General features: G+C 38.7%; 1 protein-coding gene across 5 annotated transcripts in view; it reads right to left on the bottom strand.

The window, feature by feature from the left end:
* The window catches only part of TRAK1 (trafficking kinesin protein 1), a 122,395-nt gene that overhangs the window by 64,661 nt on the left and 36,673 nt on the right, over positions 1–21,061 (bottom strand). For 3 of the 5 annotated variants that reach the window (XM_086848674.1, XM_023919380.2, XM_023919379.2), the window contains exon 2: positions 12,634–12,926. Coding sequence is in view for 2 of the 5 variants with exons in the window: in XM_023919380.2 (XP_023775148.1) it covers positions 12,634–12,926 (293 nt within the window). In the remaining 3 variants the exon portion in view is untranslated. Of the gene's footprint in view, positions 1–12,633; positions 12,927–19,789; positions 19,976–21,061 lie in introns of those variants that run through there. The other 2 variants (XM_086848714.1, XM_086848703.1) reach the window with 2 other exon arrangements.

The raw sequence follows: 21,061 nt of genomic DNA, 5'->3' as shown, positions 1-21,061 counted from the left end.
TGTCTTCCAGGCCTCTGCAGTTAGATGCCCACATGTACATCTGTTTTTATAGAGCTCTGTGCAATGGGAGAATCAGCCTGCACACATCATTTTAAGAGGTCTCAGAGGGACTACTGGCTTACACAGAGAAACAAGATCTGCTCCCCATGCTTTGAAAGATGAGAGCCAGCCTCTAACTAAACTTCCTTTTTCCCTGGCTATCTTTTTAATGGCTGACAGCATCATCACAGTGCCTGCAACCATCTGACTGCAGAAAAGACAGTTGATCTTCTACAAAACACCTGCTGACATCCACTAGACATTCAAAAGCCTTTCTGGGTACATGAACACAAAAATAATTTTCTTTTATACATCTATTTTTGGATTACCTAACTGCTCTCAATCTCAAGAATATGGAGTTGATTTTTTTCATTTGGGTTGTTTTGGAGGAGTTTTTCTGGCCAAAATGTTCATTTTTCCCTTCAGAAAAATGCAAGAACCTCTACACAGCCCAAAATGATGGTCTTGGGAGCAAAGAAATAAAAATTTTGAAAAATTCAAACCTTTAGGGTCTTTCTCTTTTTTATTAGGATTCCAAATATAAACAGACTTTATAGATGAGAAAGTTTCAGTTGTACAGATAAGTAAACTGGCTTGTTTCATCCCAAAAACTAGTGAAAAATGAACACAAAGGAAGCAACAAATAAAATGTGAGGAGGAAAAGAAAAACCCTCATACATGCACACACAGAAAAAAAAAAAAAACCATAGAGTTTTATTGTGGAAAAGAAATTCACTAGAATGTGAAGGCCAGGCAGTAAAGAAATAAGAATTATCATGGAAAACAAGTCAACCAAGAAAATTTTTCTACTCTACCATATAATAAATCCTGATAGTTTCCAAGCAATTCAAAAGGCCTAATAACTGGAAAATATATTAGTGAGTAATTGTAAAGGCAACTTTTTTATGACTCTATTATGATGTTATTGTCTTTAACTTCTACTGCAGTTTTAAAATCTGTACACCAGCAGGAAATACAAACAGGCTGTGATGTAATTGCCTATTTAGAAAAACACGACAACATAATTACGCTTGTTCATAACTGAACACTAGTTCACCACTTAAATTGTGCCAATATTCTCAGTGCAACAGTTACACAATCTCTCCCCCTTCACTTTCCCTCCCCTCCCTTTTCTGAGATGAACACATTTGTTACGAGAAGATACGCACACTAACATCATCCCCCATCCTCAAACACCAGGTATATTTTTTTTAAGACCCTGATTGTGCTTCCAGAGAAGTTGTTCTATTATTTCTGATTAGAACTGCAATGATAAACAATTAAGTAACTTCTCTGTTAAGAACACCCAATATATCATCTGTGATTGTGATTTATGAGTGAGTTAACCGACATCCAACTGATATAAAAGCACTTCCTCTTCTCCTAGTTGGTACCTTCATCTTATTGAGAAAAATGTAACACCTTACACTTAAAAAAATGAACTGACAATTAATTTAAAAATGATACACCAAAATGTAGCTGAACCATATCCTTTTGAGTTGCTGTTATGGATTCTGGGGTTTATAATCTAAGCAATTTTCAACTTGCAGTTTTCTGGGAAAAAAATTTGGCAAGCAAATTTCTACACGCATATCAAAACCAACTTAAATAGTTAATAAATTATGAACTCATTATTCTTAGTAAAGCATAGATCACTCCAGGTTCTGCTTAAGCTCTTGCAACTTTATATCTTTCAGCACTTCACAGAAATAATTAATTTTTTTTTTTAATTAACAAATTTCACTCTTTCATACTATTTTTGAAAGTAACATGTTCTACTGCTTTAGTTTCTTCTTAGCTTAAATGCATGGACACTCCTCACTTGTTTTGTTGCAAATACGTATTTCTCCATGCCCTGTTCCTCAGGAAATGAAGAAGCTGCTCAGTATGCTTTCCAGTAATTTTTGACAACATTCTTCCTTGTGTTCTCTCTGGTTTCTAAAGGAGATTAAAACAAATGTTTTCAAAGACTTTTGTCCTGGTTAATTTCTTGTTACAGTTTCTAATCTTCTCTTTCCATAAAGAAGATGCAAAACAGGCAGAACACTCCAGCTCAGCTCTCTTCTGCATATTTCTTTCCACTTCAGTATCCCTTGGGTAGTTATTGACGGATTACCTACTAGCTTGTTTTGTATCTTTTCGTACATTGGCATTTGACTGGCTGATGTGTTTCTCCCTATCTGGATATATTAAACCTCTCTACTCCCCATGCCTCTCAACTTAAGGCAGCCAATGAAGTTTCACTGGTTATTTCAGCTTGCTTACATTTCCTTAAAGGAATTTTTATCATGCTTGCTGATCAAGGTACCTTTGACTTTTTCATCGGTTCACTTTCTTCTAGGCACATCTCTATCCACACAAAATTCTCTAAATATAGTAAACTAACTCTTCACTGGGAAGACTGAAGTGAGGGTGGGAGAATGGCTTCTTCCTTCCTCCACTTTTTCTTCTTCATTTTTTTTTCCACACAGAGAAAGAAATAATTTGCAGGACAACCATGTGCATGTGAGGATAAAAGTGCATGCAAGGATAAGAGTACACTTGGTTATTTTCAGATGCACACTTACATCTTTCCTCTGCTAAAAAGTCAGCAAGGAGTTGATCATAGAGAAAATGGAGTGAGAAGTCCAAAACAATGGGAGCTGACTGTATGGAGACAGCTCAGCTCCTCAAAGGATGCCTTCCACCCTCTGCACATAACAACACAGAGATCATAAGGCATTGTGTGGGGTGGTCACCCACTGCTCTTTGCATCCTGCACTCATACAGCCAGGCAATACATTAGGTCACTTCCCATAGTGACATACATACTTAGCTGTGTTACTTGGATGGGTGGAACTGTGCCAGCATCTCATAAACAAGCAATTCAGCCTCAGTCAAACTAACTTCAACTCCAGCTAAGTTCAACATGAACCACAGGTAGACAGCTTTGAAAATCTTATTCCTATTAACATGGTCACCTAAAAGCATCTCATCTATCAAACTCTATTCCCTACCAGGCTTTTGGGTTTCGTCTGTTTATGGCTACAGATGTATCTTCCTGTAGGAAAGAAAAATGTGTCTTGACTGATAAAGAAGGAACACTTAATTTCAGCATGAACTTCACATTAGAACTAATGATAAATTCAGAGAATGAACTGAGAACATTGACAAGTGACAAGGGCATGGGGAGTGTGGCAACAAAGAACACCCCAAAATATGAACAAAACATGCAGAAAATGAACTATACAAATCTCAGAGCCTGGTATCTGCAGGAACCTTTACAAATACAATGCGAACAGCTTATCAGTACAGTCCTCACAAATAACATAAAATATATAGTTTCTGCCTGTCTGCATTGTGGTTCAAACCATCCCTGATCTTCATGGTTTTTCGACTTGCTTGTGAGCAGAGCTCCCCTCCCAAGGTTAAAAGGCCTCCCAGATCTCCACAGAACCTGCTGGCAGTACAAACTGCCACCTGCTGGCAGAGCTGCCTTAGCACCCGAGCCCCCAAATCCCACAGGACATTTTGCCAGCCAGTTTCCTGCTTTCAGCCCACTGCTATAAGTGGAAAAAACAACCGCTCATAAACCCTGCCCTGCCAGGAACCATGCTAGGGTCAGGGCTCTCCCCAAGAAGGGGCGTTCCAGAACACATGAGTCATGACAAGAAAGGCCACAAGAAAACCACCCAGACATAGTATCATTCCCAGAGCACAGCGCCCCTGAGTTGCAGTCCTGATGGAAGCCAACACCTTGCAAACAGCACAAAGTGGCTGTGCTACCCAGAAGTGCCTCCTCTGAGCAAAGGGAAACAACTGCTGAACAGAAGTGGTGTGTGCAGCAAAACTCCACTCTGGGTGGGACCTTAGGGAAGAGCTGGGTTGCTTGGCAACCTTCAAAACACAAGCTTTGGTCATCAAGTTGTATCACATGCCCACCCTGAACATATCCCAGGAAACTCCACCGCATCAAACTCCAGCAGCTGGTGCTCAGCCCACAGCTAGAAAGGGGCAGTCTAAATATCCTCTCCTTAAACACAAACAAAGCAAACAAATAAGAGAAAAAAAAAAACCAAAAAAACCCAAAAGCAAACAAAAACATGCCTTAGTAGCATTTTCAGGCAAATCTTTCTCACAAAAGAACTGAAACATTATAACTTGTCACTACCCTTTGAGGCAGCTGAGGAAAAAGAGAAGTAGATACAAGCACAGTAACAAAAAGAGACAAGAGAAACAAGGAAACTGTCCGCAGAAAGCTGGAAGAATAAAGGAATCTACTATGTTACTTCATGGGACCACATACTCCTCTCTTTGGTTTTCAGTCCTGTCCTATTTCCCACACACATATTACACTCACCCTTGACACTTAGCTCTCTCAGAGTTTTTTTTAAGTTCCTCTGTTTTAAATCTTTGAGAATGGACAGTCAAAAAATAACAAGTCCAAAAAATAAAAAGCACACAATACCTGCAAAGGGTCACTTCCAATGCTGGCTCCATACCAGCTAAGTAAAAGTAAGGTTCTCTGCAGAAAATGGTTACAGCATGGTGGCTAAAGTCCAGCCACATGTAACACAAGAAATCGAAGTTCATCAGGTTGAGGCTCTTCCATGCCAAACACCAGAACATTTTGACTGCTAATTCTGCTCCATGTGACACCAAGATTAGTTACCTAACCTAGATCAATAAGCAGCCAGGAGACCATGACTACATTAGCATTCTGCTTTTTCAGAAGACCCACAAGCCTAACCATATTCCCATGATGGAAGCAAGAAGGATGGTCTTTCTCTAAATGTTTTTCCAGCAGATATTTCCTGGCTGCTTGGAACAGCCCAATAGGTTCATCTTGCCCATGTTTTTTGTCCATTTAGACAGTGATGGAATGAACTTGTCATTATCACTACAAACAAATCCACATAAAAATGAAAAGCAGAGGGAGGAAAGTTCTATCACACAATTAGGCTGCTACCTATGCTGCTGAAGAGGAAAACATAGCCTGTAGTCATCCATAATTTGAGTTCTATAGGCCCACATAGAGACAGTCATTAAGTATTGACTGAGGTCCATAATTACAAGTATTTATTGAGCATTATTTAACAAATACATGTGTATGTATAGAGCAATTGGCAAAATCCCAGAATTTACCATAGTCCTATTCAATGTCAGTTCTAGGATGCCCAGAATGTGGCTAATTGTACTGAAGCCTTTCAAATAATACTGCTGAAGTTGGGACATGTGTTTCAATGTAAAGCAAGTGGGTTAGCTTCTTGGGAAAAGAAAAAAAATAATAATAATATGGAAAAGAAATCTGATTCACTGACTTGTCCAAAGGGAAAGATAGCCTTAGCATTCTTATACATCTGAAGTGTCACTGCTAGCTGCAAAGCCAAACATCTGGAAGAAAAGCCCTTCAACATGAAAGCTGTCTCACACCTCTCAAACTCAGACTCCTCAAACAGCCATGGCAGTTTCTCTAACTTGACTGCTATGGCATGATATGACATGATTTGAAATTGCAAGTTCTGCCACACCTTTAACTGAAATTGTTTAAGCAGTGGTTCTTCTGCCTCAGAATATGGAAAAAACTGCACAAAATCCCAGCTGCCACAGGAAAACAAAAGGCTCCATGGCAACCTCTTTTTGGCTTGGCCAAACACAACTGCTAAAGACTAGGATAAAGCTGAGAATGTCAAAGCTAACAAAGATGAAACCCCTGGAAAGTACAGTGTGAGGAATGCCATTGTTTACTAGGTTGAAGTCTCCCTGCTTTGGTTCCATCCTATATACACATTCCTGCTAGGTGTAAAACCTGAGACAGATTTGGTGATTTGGTTCATTAAACTATTAGGACTCTACAGTACTTTACAGTACAGTACTTTATTTAAATTATTCCATAATTTAAATAAACTTTGCTTTAAATCGAAGTATGGAAATGTTTCTCCCTCTAGATAAATGCACCCATAATCATGACTTTGACATTAAACAGAAAATAAAAGGAAACTGCCACCATGGCTATTCTTTTAGAATAAGAACAAAAGCTATTCATGTACCAAAGACATGCTGGCAACGCACTGTTCAGCAGCAGTAAGAATAAACACATTCATTAACCATTAGGATCTTCCAGCTGCCAAGAGAGACTGCGAATGTCTCAAAAACCCATTGATAAATCACTGACTATGAAAACCCTGAAATGCAATTGTCCTGCTTTTCCTTGTTGTTCAGCCCAGCTACAAAATGTGCCAGCCACTAAACAATGACTGTCAACAAAGCTTTCACAGAATCACAAGCAAAACATGATAATTAAATCTTATGTAGCTTGCTCTTTACAGATGCTTACTTTAAGTGAAAAATGTGTTGCTTTAGGATGGACACACACACATACATTGAGGGAGAAAGGTAAAGCTGAATTTCATGTATTATGGAACTAAATTATGGAATGAAAATTATTTTCGCATATTTAAGTGCACCAATAATCAAATGTAACTATTTAGTCTTCCTGCACTATTCATTGCACCACAACAGGAAAATAAAAAATGCAAACCAAAAAAAAAATCCCTAGAAAACCTACTAGGCACTGACCTTCAGCACTTTCTCCAGAGAACAAACCCAGAAGACTGACGAACACTTACTGTATTCATGAACCCCTACCTTGAATAAAATACATATTTAGGAATGATAAATGCTTCCCTAAGCAAGGGAAATCTAAGAATAATGTCTTTAAAAATGTCATACCGGATTTGTAATTCCAACAGTTGCTTTCATAGTGACTTCAGAATTGACAGTTTATAATAAAAAACATGGATCATATTAGAAAGTTTGTAATATTATTATTACAAATAAGTAAGAGAGCTAGCTAGGGAGCACAGCAGAATTCTGCTTAAGGGAAAACCAACCAACCAAATGTCATCAAACCATAAAAACATAATCCTTGATAAAATAAAGACATATGCCAAAAATACAGGTTAAGAAGTAGAGTAACAACCTGGCACAGGAGAGGAAGCAGAAAAAAACATCAGATTACTTGAAAAGGGTAAGAGCTGGAAAGCAACTGTGGGGAGGATGTGAGGGGGGGAGAATCTGCATGAAGTCGACTGAGAACACACCAAAAGCCAGACAGAAAATTCAAATTAGAGGCAATGATGAAGCAGGCACAGAGAATAAAACCATTTTGTCAGAGTACGCTAGACAGAAATAGTCAGACTCATAAAATTGTTCCGGTCATGCTAAAGGAGCTATCTCATGTTAACAGGACTGGCATTTCTAGAATGCTTTAGAGAAGATTGTTCAGAATTTAGCAATCGCTGCTTACAGAAGTGTCTGGGAAGATGGAGAAAAGACCAAAACTAGATCAAGCTTACAGGATGAGACAGTGGCAATAACTTACAATAAAGTAGATGGGCTGAGGAAAAGGACCAACATTCTCATAGCTTTACTTAAAGGAGAGACTAAGAGAGCTGAGAGAGGAGAAGGCAGGGGTGTAAAAACTATAAAGGTTTTTCAAAATCATGAAGATAACTTCATAAGGGGAAAGAAGAACTGATATTTACCAAAGTCCTGCATAACTAGGACAAATACTGACAGAAACTGCAAGATTGGTGTCACTGCACATAGAAGTAGCAACCATGAACTTCCAGGGTAAAACAATCTGCAGATCCAGATAAGAAAAAGCTATGGACGGGTTCCAACACTAAACAGTTCTGCACAGTGTGGGTATTTAGGCTGAGAGTAGACTACTGAGAGTGGCTGGGTATGTGATCTCCATATCCAGTATTCTGGAGTCAGAACCACAGTCCTGAGATGGCTGGTCCAACACAGCAGAGCATTTTTTATGCTCTTCACTTGAGTTCCAGCTCTACCAAACAATATTTTACATCTCTTCACTCACACTGACAAAACTGAGAAAAACGTGGAAGTCCCACCCCAAACCAGGAGCAGAAAAAGAAGCAAATGCTAGAGAACAAGCAAAATTAGTTGATGTTTCCATAAAGAATGGTAATTTAGTGGAAGAAAACGGAGTCTCTGTTTCATATAGGAACGTATTTAAAGCCTGAGTTAGGATAAATCCAGGATGAAAACCCAGAGAAAACTTTCTGCACCCAAATATTGCCAGGAGATTGTGTGAATAAGGCTTTACAGCAAGAGAAAGTTGGCTTCTCTGGATGTTATATGACTCCTTCCACTGCAGTCACTGCAGTAATGTGCAATTACACAACCTGCAAAGAAGTTCAAACAATACCATCTCTTCTCACTGACACCTTCCTGCTGAGAAAAAAAAGACATTTTCTGGTTTGACCCCTTTGTTTTTAGAAATTAAAAAACCAAAAAATCTACTTGTGTTAATTGCAAACCAAGTAAGACACAGAACAGGTTATTACCACAGAGCATTTCCCAATAATTCAACAGCCCTCAGGAAATTGTCCTGAACAGCCAGAAAACACACTCCTACATGTATTTAGTAAGAGTAATTAGTACAATGAACAAATGAATCATGCAAACTAATGAAGGAGCTGGGCAATTTAAATTACAGTCCATTCATTCTCTCCCTTTTCAGAGAAGGAAACCTACATGGCATATTAAGCAGTTAGCTTTTGAATTACAAAGTACACCATACCAAAATCAGTGCAAATAGTAAGTATTCAGACATGTAAAAGCAGATGAAGTTAACTTACTAAAGATGTCTAAGGATACTGTGTTAAGCATATTTTAAGAGAAAAAAAGAAAAAAAAACAACCAAAAAGCCTCACAAAAATATTCTGGCAGTCAGCCAGCTATCACAAGAGTAATATCCAATGATATTTCAGACATCCATTCCCACTGTACTCCCCATTTCCAGGAGGACAGAATTTGTCTGACAGCAGCTAACAGATAAGAAAAAGGCAATCAGACTAAGAGGCTTTTGTAATTCATAAAATTGGGACTACTGAGCAATTTAGTGATACTCTGCTTTTTCATGTCAAGATTACAGCCCTTCCTGCTCTACAAAAAACGGGATAGGGGTGGTGGTTGCTGTGGTAGTGGTGTTCAAGAAGAAAGCCCCCAACTCCAGATGCTGTTTTCATCAACATCTGACTGAATGTATTCAAGTCTTCATTACAACTACAGAAAAGACAGACCTTGAAAAGCATTTCCACTCCCGTTCAAGCAAAAGGAACACTAGATGGTGCTACATCCATATTCCTACCTCTACACTCCTGAATGAATGAGAGCAGCAAGAAAAAGAAAAGTTAAAAGGAAAGAAAAACAACTAGGACACAATAGGTGCCTCTCACATGTAGCAGCACCATGCCACTTCCACACAGTGCTGCCCCACTGTCCACCAGCCTCAGGGCTTGAGTCTCCTGCCCATTTACCTGCAGGAGCTCCAAAATCAATAGCAAAAGAAAACTTGAAGTCAGACTACACTGATCTTTTCTCCTAAATCTTGCTAACAAAACCTAGAATGAAATACTACAAAACAAAAAAATCTATTACAACTGCTACTGAGTCAATTTTCAGGTTTAGTGTTTAGAAAGTATGTGCTCCACCAGCACTTTGTTTCATAATTCTTAAAACATTCACAAATGATTTTTTTCAACAGATCAACTACTTCATTTGCCCTTCTGTGCTGAAGTCAGCACAGATTCAAATGCATTTACCTGCATAAAGCTTCATTGCAGCACTTACGAGCTTCATATGGTGCTTTAATATCAAATTCAGTGGGAAAGGAGCTTTTAGAGTGCTGTCCCTCTCTCAGACATCAGCTGGAGGAAATTTTTCATCACACTGTTTTTGTCGCCTATGTCCAGCCCTAAAGTGCTTATTGCCTCTGTTATGCCAACAGAATTGCTTTTAGGCCACACAATAGAACCAGTCAGAGGCGTGACCTAACTAAAAAGTAACTCTCATCTCCTCTGACACAAAAGCACAGCAAGGATTCTATCCAGACCCGTTGCCTAAAATACCTCTAGTTGCACTCCCACAGAAATCTGCTCAAGAACAATTCTGAGATGGTTTGGGGACAAGAAATGTTTAAGCTAACCCTGTATCCAAGAATACACGCTTAGCACAATCAGAATGTGCAATGCTCTCAGCTACATTGAGTCTGCTGTTGGGTCCCAGGCAGGAAAAATGGTGCTGCTGACAGAGAAGGCCAAAGTGCCTCTCTACTTCAAGCACAATAGGAAACAAAAACAATAACAGAAAGAAGCAGCATTAAAAGATTCTTTGAGAATCAATGGTCTTGAAGAATTAAATAGCAAAACGTGCATTTTAATATAATAAATAAATATAATTTACTATTAGCTCATTACATTCCTAAAAGCATCACCACACAACACTCTGCCTCAGTTTCCCATTCTTTTCTTAACTGCACTCAAGCCATTATTAGCAAGAATTTTTGCAGATAACTTGTACAATAGGCTGCAGGTGTTAGTTTAAGACTAAGAAAGATATATATAGATTACCCTGATTGCTGAATTTGAACTCCAGGATAAGTCAGGATAAGCTTGGCATCAGAAGAAAAGGTAGAGAATATGCAGACTTGATATAAGTAAATTTTTCCCCACTAAACAATTTAAAAATGCAAATAGTGCTAACTTGTCAATCAGAACTAAACAAAGTCTTCATGTTGAAGTCTTTGACAATCCTGAAAATTCAATCAAGTATTTATCTTTCAGGTTGTTTCAAGGTATATATTGCACACCTGCACACAAAACTGATAAAGACTTTACAGAGGGAATATGAGACCAATTCCTTACGTCCAGTCTATGCCCTCTGACACCTTTAAAATGCACAACAGAAAGCTGAAACTCAAAAATCCATAAACACCAAAAAACCCCTCAACTAACCAAACAATCAACAAAAAACACTGCCTTTTCTACTGCAAATCACATCATGTTGTCCTCAAGTCAAAAACAGTATAAATCTGACACCACAGAACAGCAAACCCATTCAAAAAAAACAATTTAGGACCAATTTGTAAACATCACTTGGCTGACAGCTAAGCAAGAAAAAGGAGATTCAGAAACAATATCAGGCATGAAGGAATGTGAAGTAGCAAGAACACGCACTGGCATCCATTTAATAAAAACTTTTTAAATGTTAAAAAATGAGTTTGTCTTGCCTTTCAGGAAACTATAATCAAGAAGGCATCTTGATTCATGAAAGAAGTTGGTTGTCTTGGCTTGTAGTCAGAAACAGAAAAACAAAGTTAAATTCCTATTAACAGGGGAGGGAGGAGAGGGGCTGAAGTGGAAACAGGCCACAGCCAGCAGACAGATTGCAAGATCCTTCTACAAGGGGCCTGGAAAACAGAGTTCTATTACCCAGAATGCATTTATGTGATGTGCAATTTCTAGTCTACCTAACAAGCAAATACCTACATGGAAGGCAAAATATGAGCATTTTTGAACTAATCGTTTAAGGAGCTCTAAATCATAAAAACAAGGAAGGAAGGATGGCAAGTATGGTTGCTTAAAACAAAACATTTATTTTATGTAGATGCATACTTGACTAAGTGACTCCAGTGTTAATCCTGCTGCTTGCCCTCCCAGGCAAATCAGGGTGGACTTGAGAGCACCTCTGCCCTTCTATTTTCTTTTTTTTTCAAAATAGCAGCATTTAGTATCTACACAGCTGTTGGGCTGAGCTAAGCTAAGCTAAGGCATGCTACTAAAGCAACTGCTGACAGTCACCATTGGCTAATTCTCCAATTTAAAGACAATTTTAGAAAGGGCTGAAAGTAACCCAGGATAAAAGTATCTGTCTGCCAATTAGAACAGCCTTAGTCTTATTGCCGTTTCTCTCAGACATCTCATTTCTCCCTTCCAAAAACTCAGCTGACTCCTCAAACATTCCCAAAAGGACTTAGAACTCACAAGGTCACATTAGACTAAAAGAAGCCTAACAGCTCAGCCAACAAACCATGGATTTGTAATGGAAGCAGGCTGTCATTTCATGGCCATAACCATGACTAAACTGAGTTACAGTGATTATTCAAACACAGAAATTTGGGTCAGCTGACCACAGCACTAAGAATCTAATTCTATTTAAAATATCATACTTCAACATATATTCCATTTATTTGTATGAATCTATAATAAGGTATTCAACTCTTTCATAAAAGCATGCAGAAGAAGCTATCCCATATACATAACTTTTACTGTTCCAAAACAAATGTGAATAAATAAAATGGCTTTGAAAAACAAAAACATGTAAGTAAAAACATTAGATCCTATTTCTCCCACAAAGTAATTCTCATATGAAGATAGAAATATAAATTGTGCTGAACACTAGGACAAGCATTCCATAAACTTTAAGGTGCAGTGTTCCCTTCTACTCATCCCTGACTTTGGTTATTTTCCAAACACACTTTCAAATGGTTCCATTTCCCTAGTATATAAATACATTAACCACGTTTCACAGCTGTCATTGGTCTGGCCTATTTGCAAGGACCTTAACCATTACAAAGTGCTTTCACTGAAAAGCCTGGTGCCTATGAAATCACTTCTTGAACACGAAAAAGTGTGCAGGACAGCACACCATCCATGAAGCAGATACCCCACCACTAACTTAGGAACAGAAGCATAACTCTACACTTGCACATGCTCACCATGGTAAAAGGATTTGACTGCTTACCTGTAATGGTGCAGGCATCTCTGTACTCTCTGCAGTCTGGCACATCATCTTCCACGCCTTCACTTACATAGTGCTCCTCGTGAATGCCGGTGTCGCAGGCTAGGACTGCATGGTTCGACAGCTCCGAGGGAGGCACAGTGGCGGCCAAAGTGCAGTCGTGCAAAGCTGTGGCGTCCAGCTTGGCAGGTTTCACAGGCTTGTACAATGTGCCATCAGGGGGACCAGCACTGGAGTCTGGGGCTGGCTGGCACAGATGGAGCTCCTTCTCTTTGCTAGAGTTGGCTTCAAGAAGTCTGCAGAACACAAAAGAAACAAATGTTCAATTCAAGCCATTCCAAAAAGTGTATGTCAGGACAGATGATTTCTCTTCACACGTGGAGCAGCTGCCTATCTCTGCACTTTGCACCTTACACAGTAGCAAAAGGCCAGTCCTCGTACTGTGTTTTTTGCCAACAGCTGATTAAACATCCACATTTTTGCCTACCCCAACTTGCAGTAAGCACAGTCCATTCACCTTGGTTCATTCACAAACTTTCTCTCATGTCACCGGGGCTAAAGTCCCATGTAACCCAGCATCTATATGAGCCAGGTCATACAGACAGGCTGTACATCCCTGGTTGATTTACTGGCACTTTAATAACATCACAATTTGAAATCAACTGTCAGCAAACAAAACAGCAATAATAAGAAGTTCATACTATGCACAACAAAATATACTAATACACAAAATATACTAGACTTTCCTCTCCGCTCTACAGGCCAGCCCCTTGCTGACAGACTGGCAGCTGGCACCTCTGCTCCCTTTACAGAGAACACAGAAAATAAAACTCAAGGTGCCCTAGGTTAAAGAACTGACCACACTGCTGCTCCCCAGCACCTCAACCTCAAACTGGGAACGAAGCCCCTCAAGGCTGGATACTTATGTCCCCAGCAAGATGGAACTGGCCAAAGAAATGAAGAAGAGCACATTTCTCCCAAAACTTAACCAAACCCTTTGCATAAGGAGCTAAAGGCACTGCAAATACTGGTGGTATGGTATTGGCTATGAGCAGCGTAAGGAAAGATGCAAATGCTCCGTACTGCTAGGAAAGGAGAATATTATTGTGGGATTGCAGAAAAACAGATTCGGGAAAGAACTTGAAAGACTTTATATATGTAATAGCTACAATGCATAAGCAGCAGCTGAAGAACAAGCCACACAGGAACACCCAGACAACATGGGAAAAACAGGAAGACAGACAGCAAGAAAACACAATTGCACTGATTTGCAAGCAGCAGGTGTGGATGCAAGTCCATATGCAAGTGCAGCAACAGAACATGCTATGTTCAGTGCTTCACTGAGAACCAGAACAACAGCTTTCTTGAGAATTCTATGTGAAAAAGGCTATCTCTAGTCTCTGGAACATGTCCAGATAATCTTATTTTGCTGTTAAAGTTACACTCAGTATGTTGGCATCTTTTTTTTTCTGGCATTTCTAGCCAATGACATTATTGCTCCACCAAAACATGACAGTATTTCTAGAAACTCACTGCAGGAATCCAACATCAGTCCCTAAACTATCAAGACAAAGATGAGGTGTTTAGACCATCTGGGACTAAGCTCCAGAAAAGTCTTGCAACAAAACTGGAACACTTAACAAGCAGTTTTTCTCTACCTTATTTTTCCCTTCAGCACAGGCTAAGAACAAAAAAGCAAAATTCTCTTCCCCACTTAGAGGGTCTCAACATGGATACATTTGCACTGAAATCAGAACATCATAACTAGAAAACAGATGGGCAATATTAACTCTTGGAAAAAACACCCTTACACACAAAGTAACATTTCATTAAGTCTCCCTCTATTACATATATTTGTATTCCTGCATGGTATCATTTAACCTGGAAATACTTCTCACACTCAAGAGACTCAAAAACTGCATTTTGTAAGGACCATAACAGCTAAAGGAACATACTAAACTGAATGATAAATTTATACCATACCCTAACAAAAATGACACACTACTGTGGCAGCTGCAGGAAGAGAAAGTTGAGTGCTTTAACAGAAATTGTTATGGTTCCCCTGCAGAGCATCCATTATTCCTGTACTGTCACAGTACATACTGAAAAGAACAATGGGGTTACTTGTACTGATTACTTTTTAAATGGTCCCCTTTCAAGTATTTCTTTAGAAATAACAAGAGGGAGATTACTGATATTAGAAATCAGTTGCTCGAAAGAAGCTGGAATCAAAATGCAAATCTTAATTTTCCCCTCTGCACAGAAGATAAAACAGTTTAAGCTATAAACGAGAAAAAGTACTGGAAATTCACAGATAACTGATTAGATGGGCTCAATTTTGTCCTAGTTGCTACCACACATCTCTGAATTACCTTTGTTTTGGGAAATTGTTAGATAAGTTTGTTGTTATGAACAAGGCCATGACTAGGATTAAATAACTAAAAGCACCAACAGCACTTTTCAGCTTTTTTTGCCCTCCTCTCTGCTCCTCCCCAGGCCCTGCCTTAGCAACCTCAGGAAGCCACTGAGAAAACACCATTCCTGAATGAATAACACTGATAACCAACATGTGATTTGTGTGCAGACTTCAAGTGAGTTCTGGGAACTCAAGATCTTCTGAACAAATGATATCCAACATCTGACATACTTAACAACCATTTCTGACTCTCTCCCACACAGTCCTCACTAAAAATATTTTTACACAGAAAATGGCATTACAGTTTCTATTATAAGAATAAGAAATTTGTGTTGAATGAATTTCACCTCTTAACATTCACTCCACTGAGTGAATGGAACCAGTTCTCCCCTTCCTGTAAGCTCCACCCCAACCCTTGGCTCTATTAACAGTAAATAGAGATATGCATCCAGGAACAAAAGTCATCAATGCTCTTCCTTCACACAAGCTGTTTCACTGTTGGAACTTATCAAAACTAGAAGAAAATAAGCTTGAAAGCACAAAGAAGGTAAAAAGCTAAACCCCGCAAAGGTCACAACAGTCAGTTTGTCTGGTCTACTACAGAAACACAAGGAGCATCTACACAAGAAAGTTCAGGTTTAAGGAAGAGAATTTGCCTTCATATTAAAACCCTGCATCACAGAGGAAAGAAAGCCAGCACAAATGTGTGTGCCTGCTCCCTTTTAGACTTATTAAATATCCTCAGTTTCCATGAACACGGGGGAGAAATGTTCACTCTTCTAAAACCTACAGAGCCACTGTTTGCATGGCCTCCCTTGCAAGGCAAATATTACCACCTAATCCAGGCAGTGCACACTTGTCCTTAAACTTTTAAGCCTTCTTACTGCAGAAAATAAAAACAAACTGCAACTGAGCACTATTTACCATATTGTCAAAACAGCCATGAAGAGAAATGGACAAGGTAGCTACTGTCCCCAGGAAATACAGAACATTAATATTATTCTTTAGTCAGTGTCACCTGCACACACAGTGTTCATAAACAAGATGTTTAAATTGTTATTGAACTCCTTGGTATTTACTCCGTCTGATATGCATATGAGGATATAAATCATTACTGTAGTTTTGTACTTAATCTGACATCCAAACAAGTGCAGAGTCTGTAAATCAGATTATAACTTTTATTAACAAAAATTCAACCTACTTCATTCTTCCTACTGCATATGTTAACAGCAGCCTATAGAATTTAAATAAGTCCTCTCCTACCTAATATGACATAATTCAGCTTTTGCCTTAGTGTGGTAAAAGCTGTATTGTACCATTTCTCCCAGTCTAAATACAATGACAGAATGACAGTTTGAGGCTAATAGACAGATGTGGGACTAAAGAAATATTTAATTTCAAATGTTTGAACTAAATTCTTCAGTGTAAAACTGTTTGCTGAAAGAGCAAAACTCCCTAAAATTTATCATCTGTATTTTTTTAACAAAGGCCATTCTACTCTGAGAAAAAACTTATTTGTCAGTTGTTTGTTGAAAGGCAATCATTCCAACCTTGCACTTTGTTAGACTGATCACACAAGCACAAAGTGGTGTTGCTCCTGCACACCACCTCTGTAGAATGCTCAGATTTTGGTCTAACCCAATAAATGCTGAAAACAGAGTACTGGCATGATTACTATATCAAGACCTTAAATTTTACATACAGCAAACACCTCTGCAATCTAATAGTACATCCAACACAACAGACTGGACTATGACTGCAACGTAACCGAGACTTGATGAAAAAGTACATTTGAGTACTGACAGATTACAAAAGGCAAGTCAAGAACTAAGCTGTGATTAGTCAGCACTGTGTTCCACTTAAAAAAATAAACAAAAATCCATCTTTGCCAGTTATCTAGGCAAAGCAGCACAAAGCTAACAGACACATTTACATCAGACAACAGCCAAAATTTGATGGTTTTGAGGTTGAGGGAAAAAAATCTCCACAACAGTCAGCCATTTCTGGGTTCTGGACATGAAATTAGTTCCTTTTTTCTTTGCAGTTTGTTTTTTCAGGAAAGGATTGAGTTTCATACACTACAAATTTTATATACAAGCAAATAAAATAAACAATTTTTCATTGCCATTTGAGATGAAGTTTTTCTGCATTCAGCACTAAATAGAACTTAACTCTGAATCTAAATACACAAATTACTTTAAGTAATCCTTCCTCCATCAAAAGCAGAAGATAAAGAGATATTCAGCCGTGTGCTTACTTATAGCCCAACAATGCTGAATAAGTTATAGATAACTTCGCAACATTATTCTTACCACCATCTTGGACTGCAGCCACAGCAATTTACTCTAGTCACAAAACATCTGGAATTACTAATGTGCTACCCAAGAGCCACATGCTGCACCCTTTGGTGATTATTAAGCTATGAACCATTTTTAATTACTCAGCTCAGATTTTGTGATTCAAATACTACTTTTATTCAATAGTTTAAAATGGCAACTGGGGCACTGTGAATGTCTGCCAAATGAAAGAAATACTTCCTTAACAGAAGGAAAAAAACATCTTTCCAGAACATCTGACTAAAATCTTCCAGGTCATCCTTTTGCTATGCATACTCTCATATGAAATTCAACTATGCTGTTTGGTCTAGAGCAGAAGCAAAACCATTTACTGTGAGCTGGCTGGTTTTGCATAACAGCTCTGGTATATATGAACAATCAATTCCCTTTGGAGTAAGAATATGAAATCTCTTCTGCAAGATGCACTTCAAATGCTACTTGCTGTCTCACAGGGACATGAAACTTCAGGTAGCCCCATGGACATCACTGACAAGCCATTTCACATGTATCTATTAAATTTTCTCCTTCAAGAAGCTTCACACTGCACAGGGAAGTGGGGACATTCAGCCCAAGGTGACAAGCTAAATCTAATCTAAAGTAAACCCCTCAAATCAGTAATGAAGATTTATGAAGCTCCAGTGTTTTTATCTAGTCACACACCCCTACTGACCAAAGTATTTGCTAATTTAGATGGAATCACAAGGTAACAAGGGACTGAGAGAGCTTTCTACTCTTCACATCTGCACGGAGCTTCAGAGCCCCAGTCCTGTTTTTTCTTTTACTAATTCACTAATTCTCATTTACTAAATACTAACTGCTGCTTAAACACATCAGAGGGTTTTAGAATGTGCAAATTCTACCCTTTCATGTACTTCAAAGAGTCCCACCACTCTTTGGGACAAGAAAGTCCCAAACTTTCTTGTTTTGTGCATCATGTTATAAATCTACTAAATACCTCTGTTTTAAACTAAGTCTGGTAAGTTTACTAAGCTGTTTAAAAAGAATCCTCAAGGGTCTTATCTATCCCTCACCAAAAAAAAAAAACTTCAGATGCAAAACGCTCCATGCAGACACTGAAGCAAATCAAAGCTATGTATGTCTTTATATATATGTCTCATCTGTAAAAACATCAATATGCTTATCTACCCTTGTTGTTTGGGAAAATAATTGACTGAAGCAACTTAAAATTGCTTTAAGTATTCAACTTCTTATTTCTTTCATAATGCACATTTTGAATCCATAAAAGTTTGCTCTTTTTTTTAATTTAAAAACAATTTCTTTACTAAATGGGTGGGTTCAAAAGCCAGTCAAAATGCCTTCTTCCATTTAAATACACTTTATCAGACCTCAAAGAAACAACTATGTGCAGGTCTTGGCTTTTACACATACACACAAACATTCACTGTTTAAGTTTTAGATGAAGATTGAATATGATCCCAAAGAATTTACTGAGCTGTTTTAATTATGTGCTTTAGTATATACCCTCTTATAAACCATGGGGTTTAGCTTCCGCTCAGAAGCTTTTTTAAACATTCAGAATGCTGACTGCTTAGTTAAAACTTCTAACTCAAGGGACATAAAGAGTCTAAGCATCACAGATGAATGACAGAATGTGAGAAGCACTTCATCTACCTTCAAACACTTTACATAACTCATGTTACAAGAGTTCCAACAATTTTACAGTAAAAACTAAAGGGACAAACTTCTTGGACAACTCCAGACTGCACCCTTATCCAAAATTTTAAAGCCATTCAAGGTTCTTTTAATCTATCTTCTTGCCTAAATTTCCTAGCTTTATAGTACATTCAGATCATATTCCACGCTTTTAGTTGGTTTTGGATTTTTTTTCTCCTTCATAGTGGGGGTTAGGAACACTTCAACCTAGCCAAATGCAACCTTTCAGGAAAGTATCAATACCCAGTATTAATGCCACATGCCATGAAGGATCTAGTCAAGGTATATGCCTCACTAAGAAAGGCTTTTCTGCCTCTGAAAGTACAAAAAATGTTTTCAAGCAAAAGTTTCTGAAATCACTTTTATAATGCCTCATAACAAACAAGTACTAAGCTGATGAAGGCATCCAAAATCAGAACAATACCTGGTTAACTGCCAGTGGCACGGTAATGTCATTTAGAGTAAAAAAGTCACCACTAGAGAACAAAAGGCAGAATAGCAGCAGCAATAACCAAAAAGCTGCTTAAACCATAATATAACCATGTACAGCTTGAAGTCTCACTCTCAAAGTCCCCAAAGCTGCTGCTGTGACCTTGTTTAGCTTTATTTGACCATTAAGTCATCAATCAAGACAGTATGTTTTCTGAAAAAATGATGCAATCAAAACATCACAAATAATAAGCCTCTTTAAAGAAAACCACACCACTGCTCTCCACAAACCAAAGTTTCTCACCACTAGAATTTGGCCTTCAGAAGGATCCCATCAGTCTCTTCTCCCCTCAGGGCAAGGGAGAGTGGAAGCCTACTGTAAGAAAAGCCCTGGGTTTGACCTTCGCAGCTGTGAGGGCACAAGTGCGCTCTCACCCAGCTTTATGTAACACTGCCCCGCTCTGCCCTCAAGTTCCTTCAGGCAAATATTGCAGGGATCTATAAATAGTTCTTCCTTGTGTAAGGCTCACATTACACCAGGAGCTTTTTACAGCTCCCCCTCCTTTTATCAAATATAGGCCAAAAACCATGCCCTCCCCAACATCCCCCTTTCTCAGTGAGCAAATAAAACTGTAAAAATGTAAATGGTGCCTACCCTTTCCTGCAACACCTTGTGCTCCTGGCTGGGAGACCTTCAGCTGTGTACCTGCCTTGGAAAGGGAAAGCTGTTCAATCACTACCACTAGTGTAGAGTGTATGAGTACTGCATGTGCAGAACAACAAAGAATTCATGAAGAAAGAAAAGAAAGCTCAGAGGTATGGCAATGCAAAATATAAACACCACAAACATGTATTTTCTTCTCACACCCATGCGTGTGCAAGGTGTTCACTGAGGTAGATCACTATGAGATGGGTCCAAAAAGGCATGGACCAATACTTGCTGAAGATAATAAGATCTTAAGAATTAAAAAAAACAAAAGAAAACAAAACAAAACAAAAATTTGGATTAGGCTGCTGTTACATTTAGTGTGTATGGACTCCAGCCTCAAACACAGTGAACACACAAGCTAGAATACAAGATCATCAGTTTTAGTACGTAAACACCATGTCTACCAGCATATCTCCTCGTACCACTAAAAAAAGGCAGGTATCAAAGATTTGTCAGAGTTTAGGTATGGGGAAAATGACTACACCAACAACAGACCAGGTCCTCAGTATGGGTGGGAACAGTGATAACAGAAATATGAAAAGTTCTCTTTATTTATACACCACAAGAGAATGGAACTCCCCACTTCTTTACTTCTCCACAAACCTCACAGGCTTTCAAATGAGTTTTGGATACAGCTTTTCTGCTACTTGGGGAGAGCTGTTGATTACCACAAACTCTCTAAACTGCAACAGCTGAGGTAACATCACTGTCTCCGCTCTTGAGTGCTGAGCTGACTTTCTAGCCACAGGACGGAGCAGTGAGAGCACTTGCCCAGAAGCAGAGCGTCACAAATGCACTACATACACATGAACTAGCTACTTGTACAGAGCAAACAAAACAAACCCCCCCCCAAGAACTCACTGAAAA

The sequence above is a fragment of the Cyanistes caeruleus genome, chromosome 1, assembly GCF_971803275.1.
Source record: "Cyanistes caeruleus chromosome 1, bCyaCae1.hap1.1, whole genome shotgun sequence".
NCBI lineage: Eukaryota > Metazoa > Chordata > Aves > Passeriformes > Paridae > Cyanistes > Cyanistes caeruleus.
The sequence above is the reverse complement of the archived record's forward strand: the minus strand, read 5'-3'. Positions and strand labels throughout refer to the sequence as shown.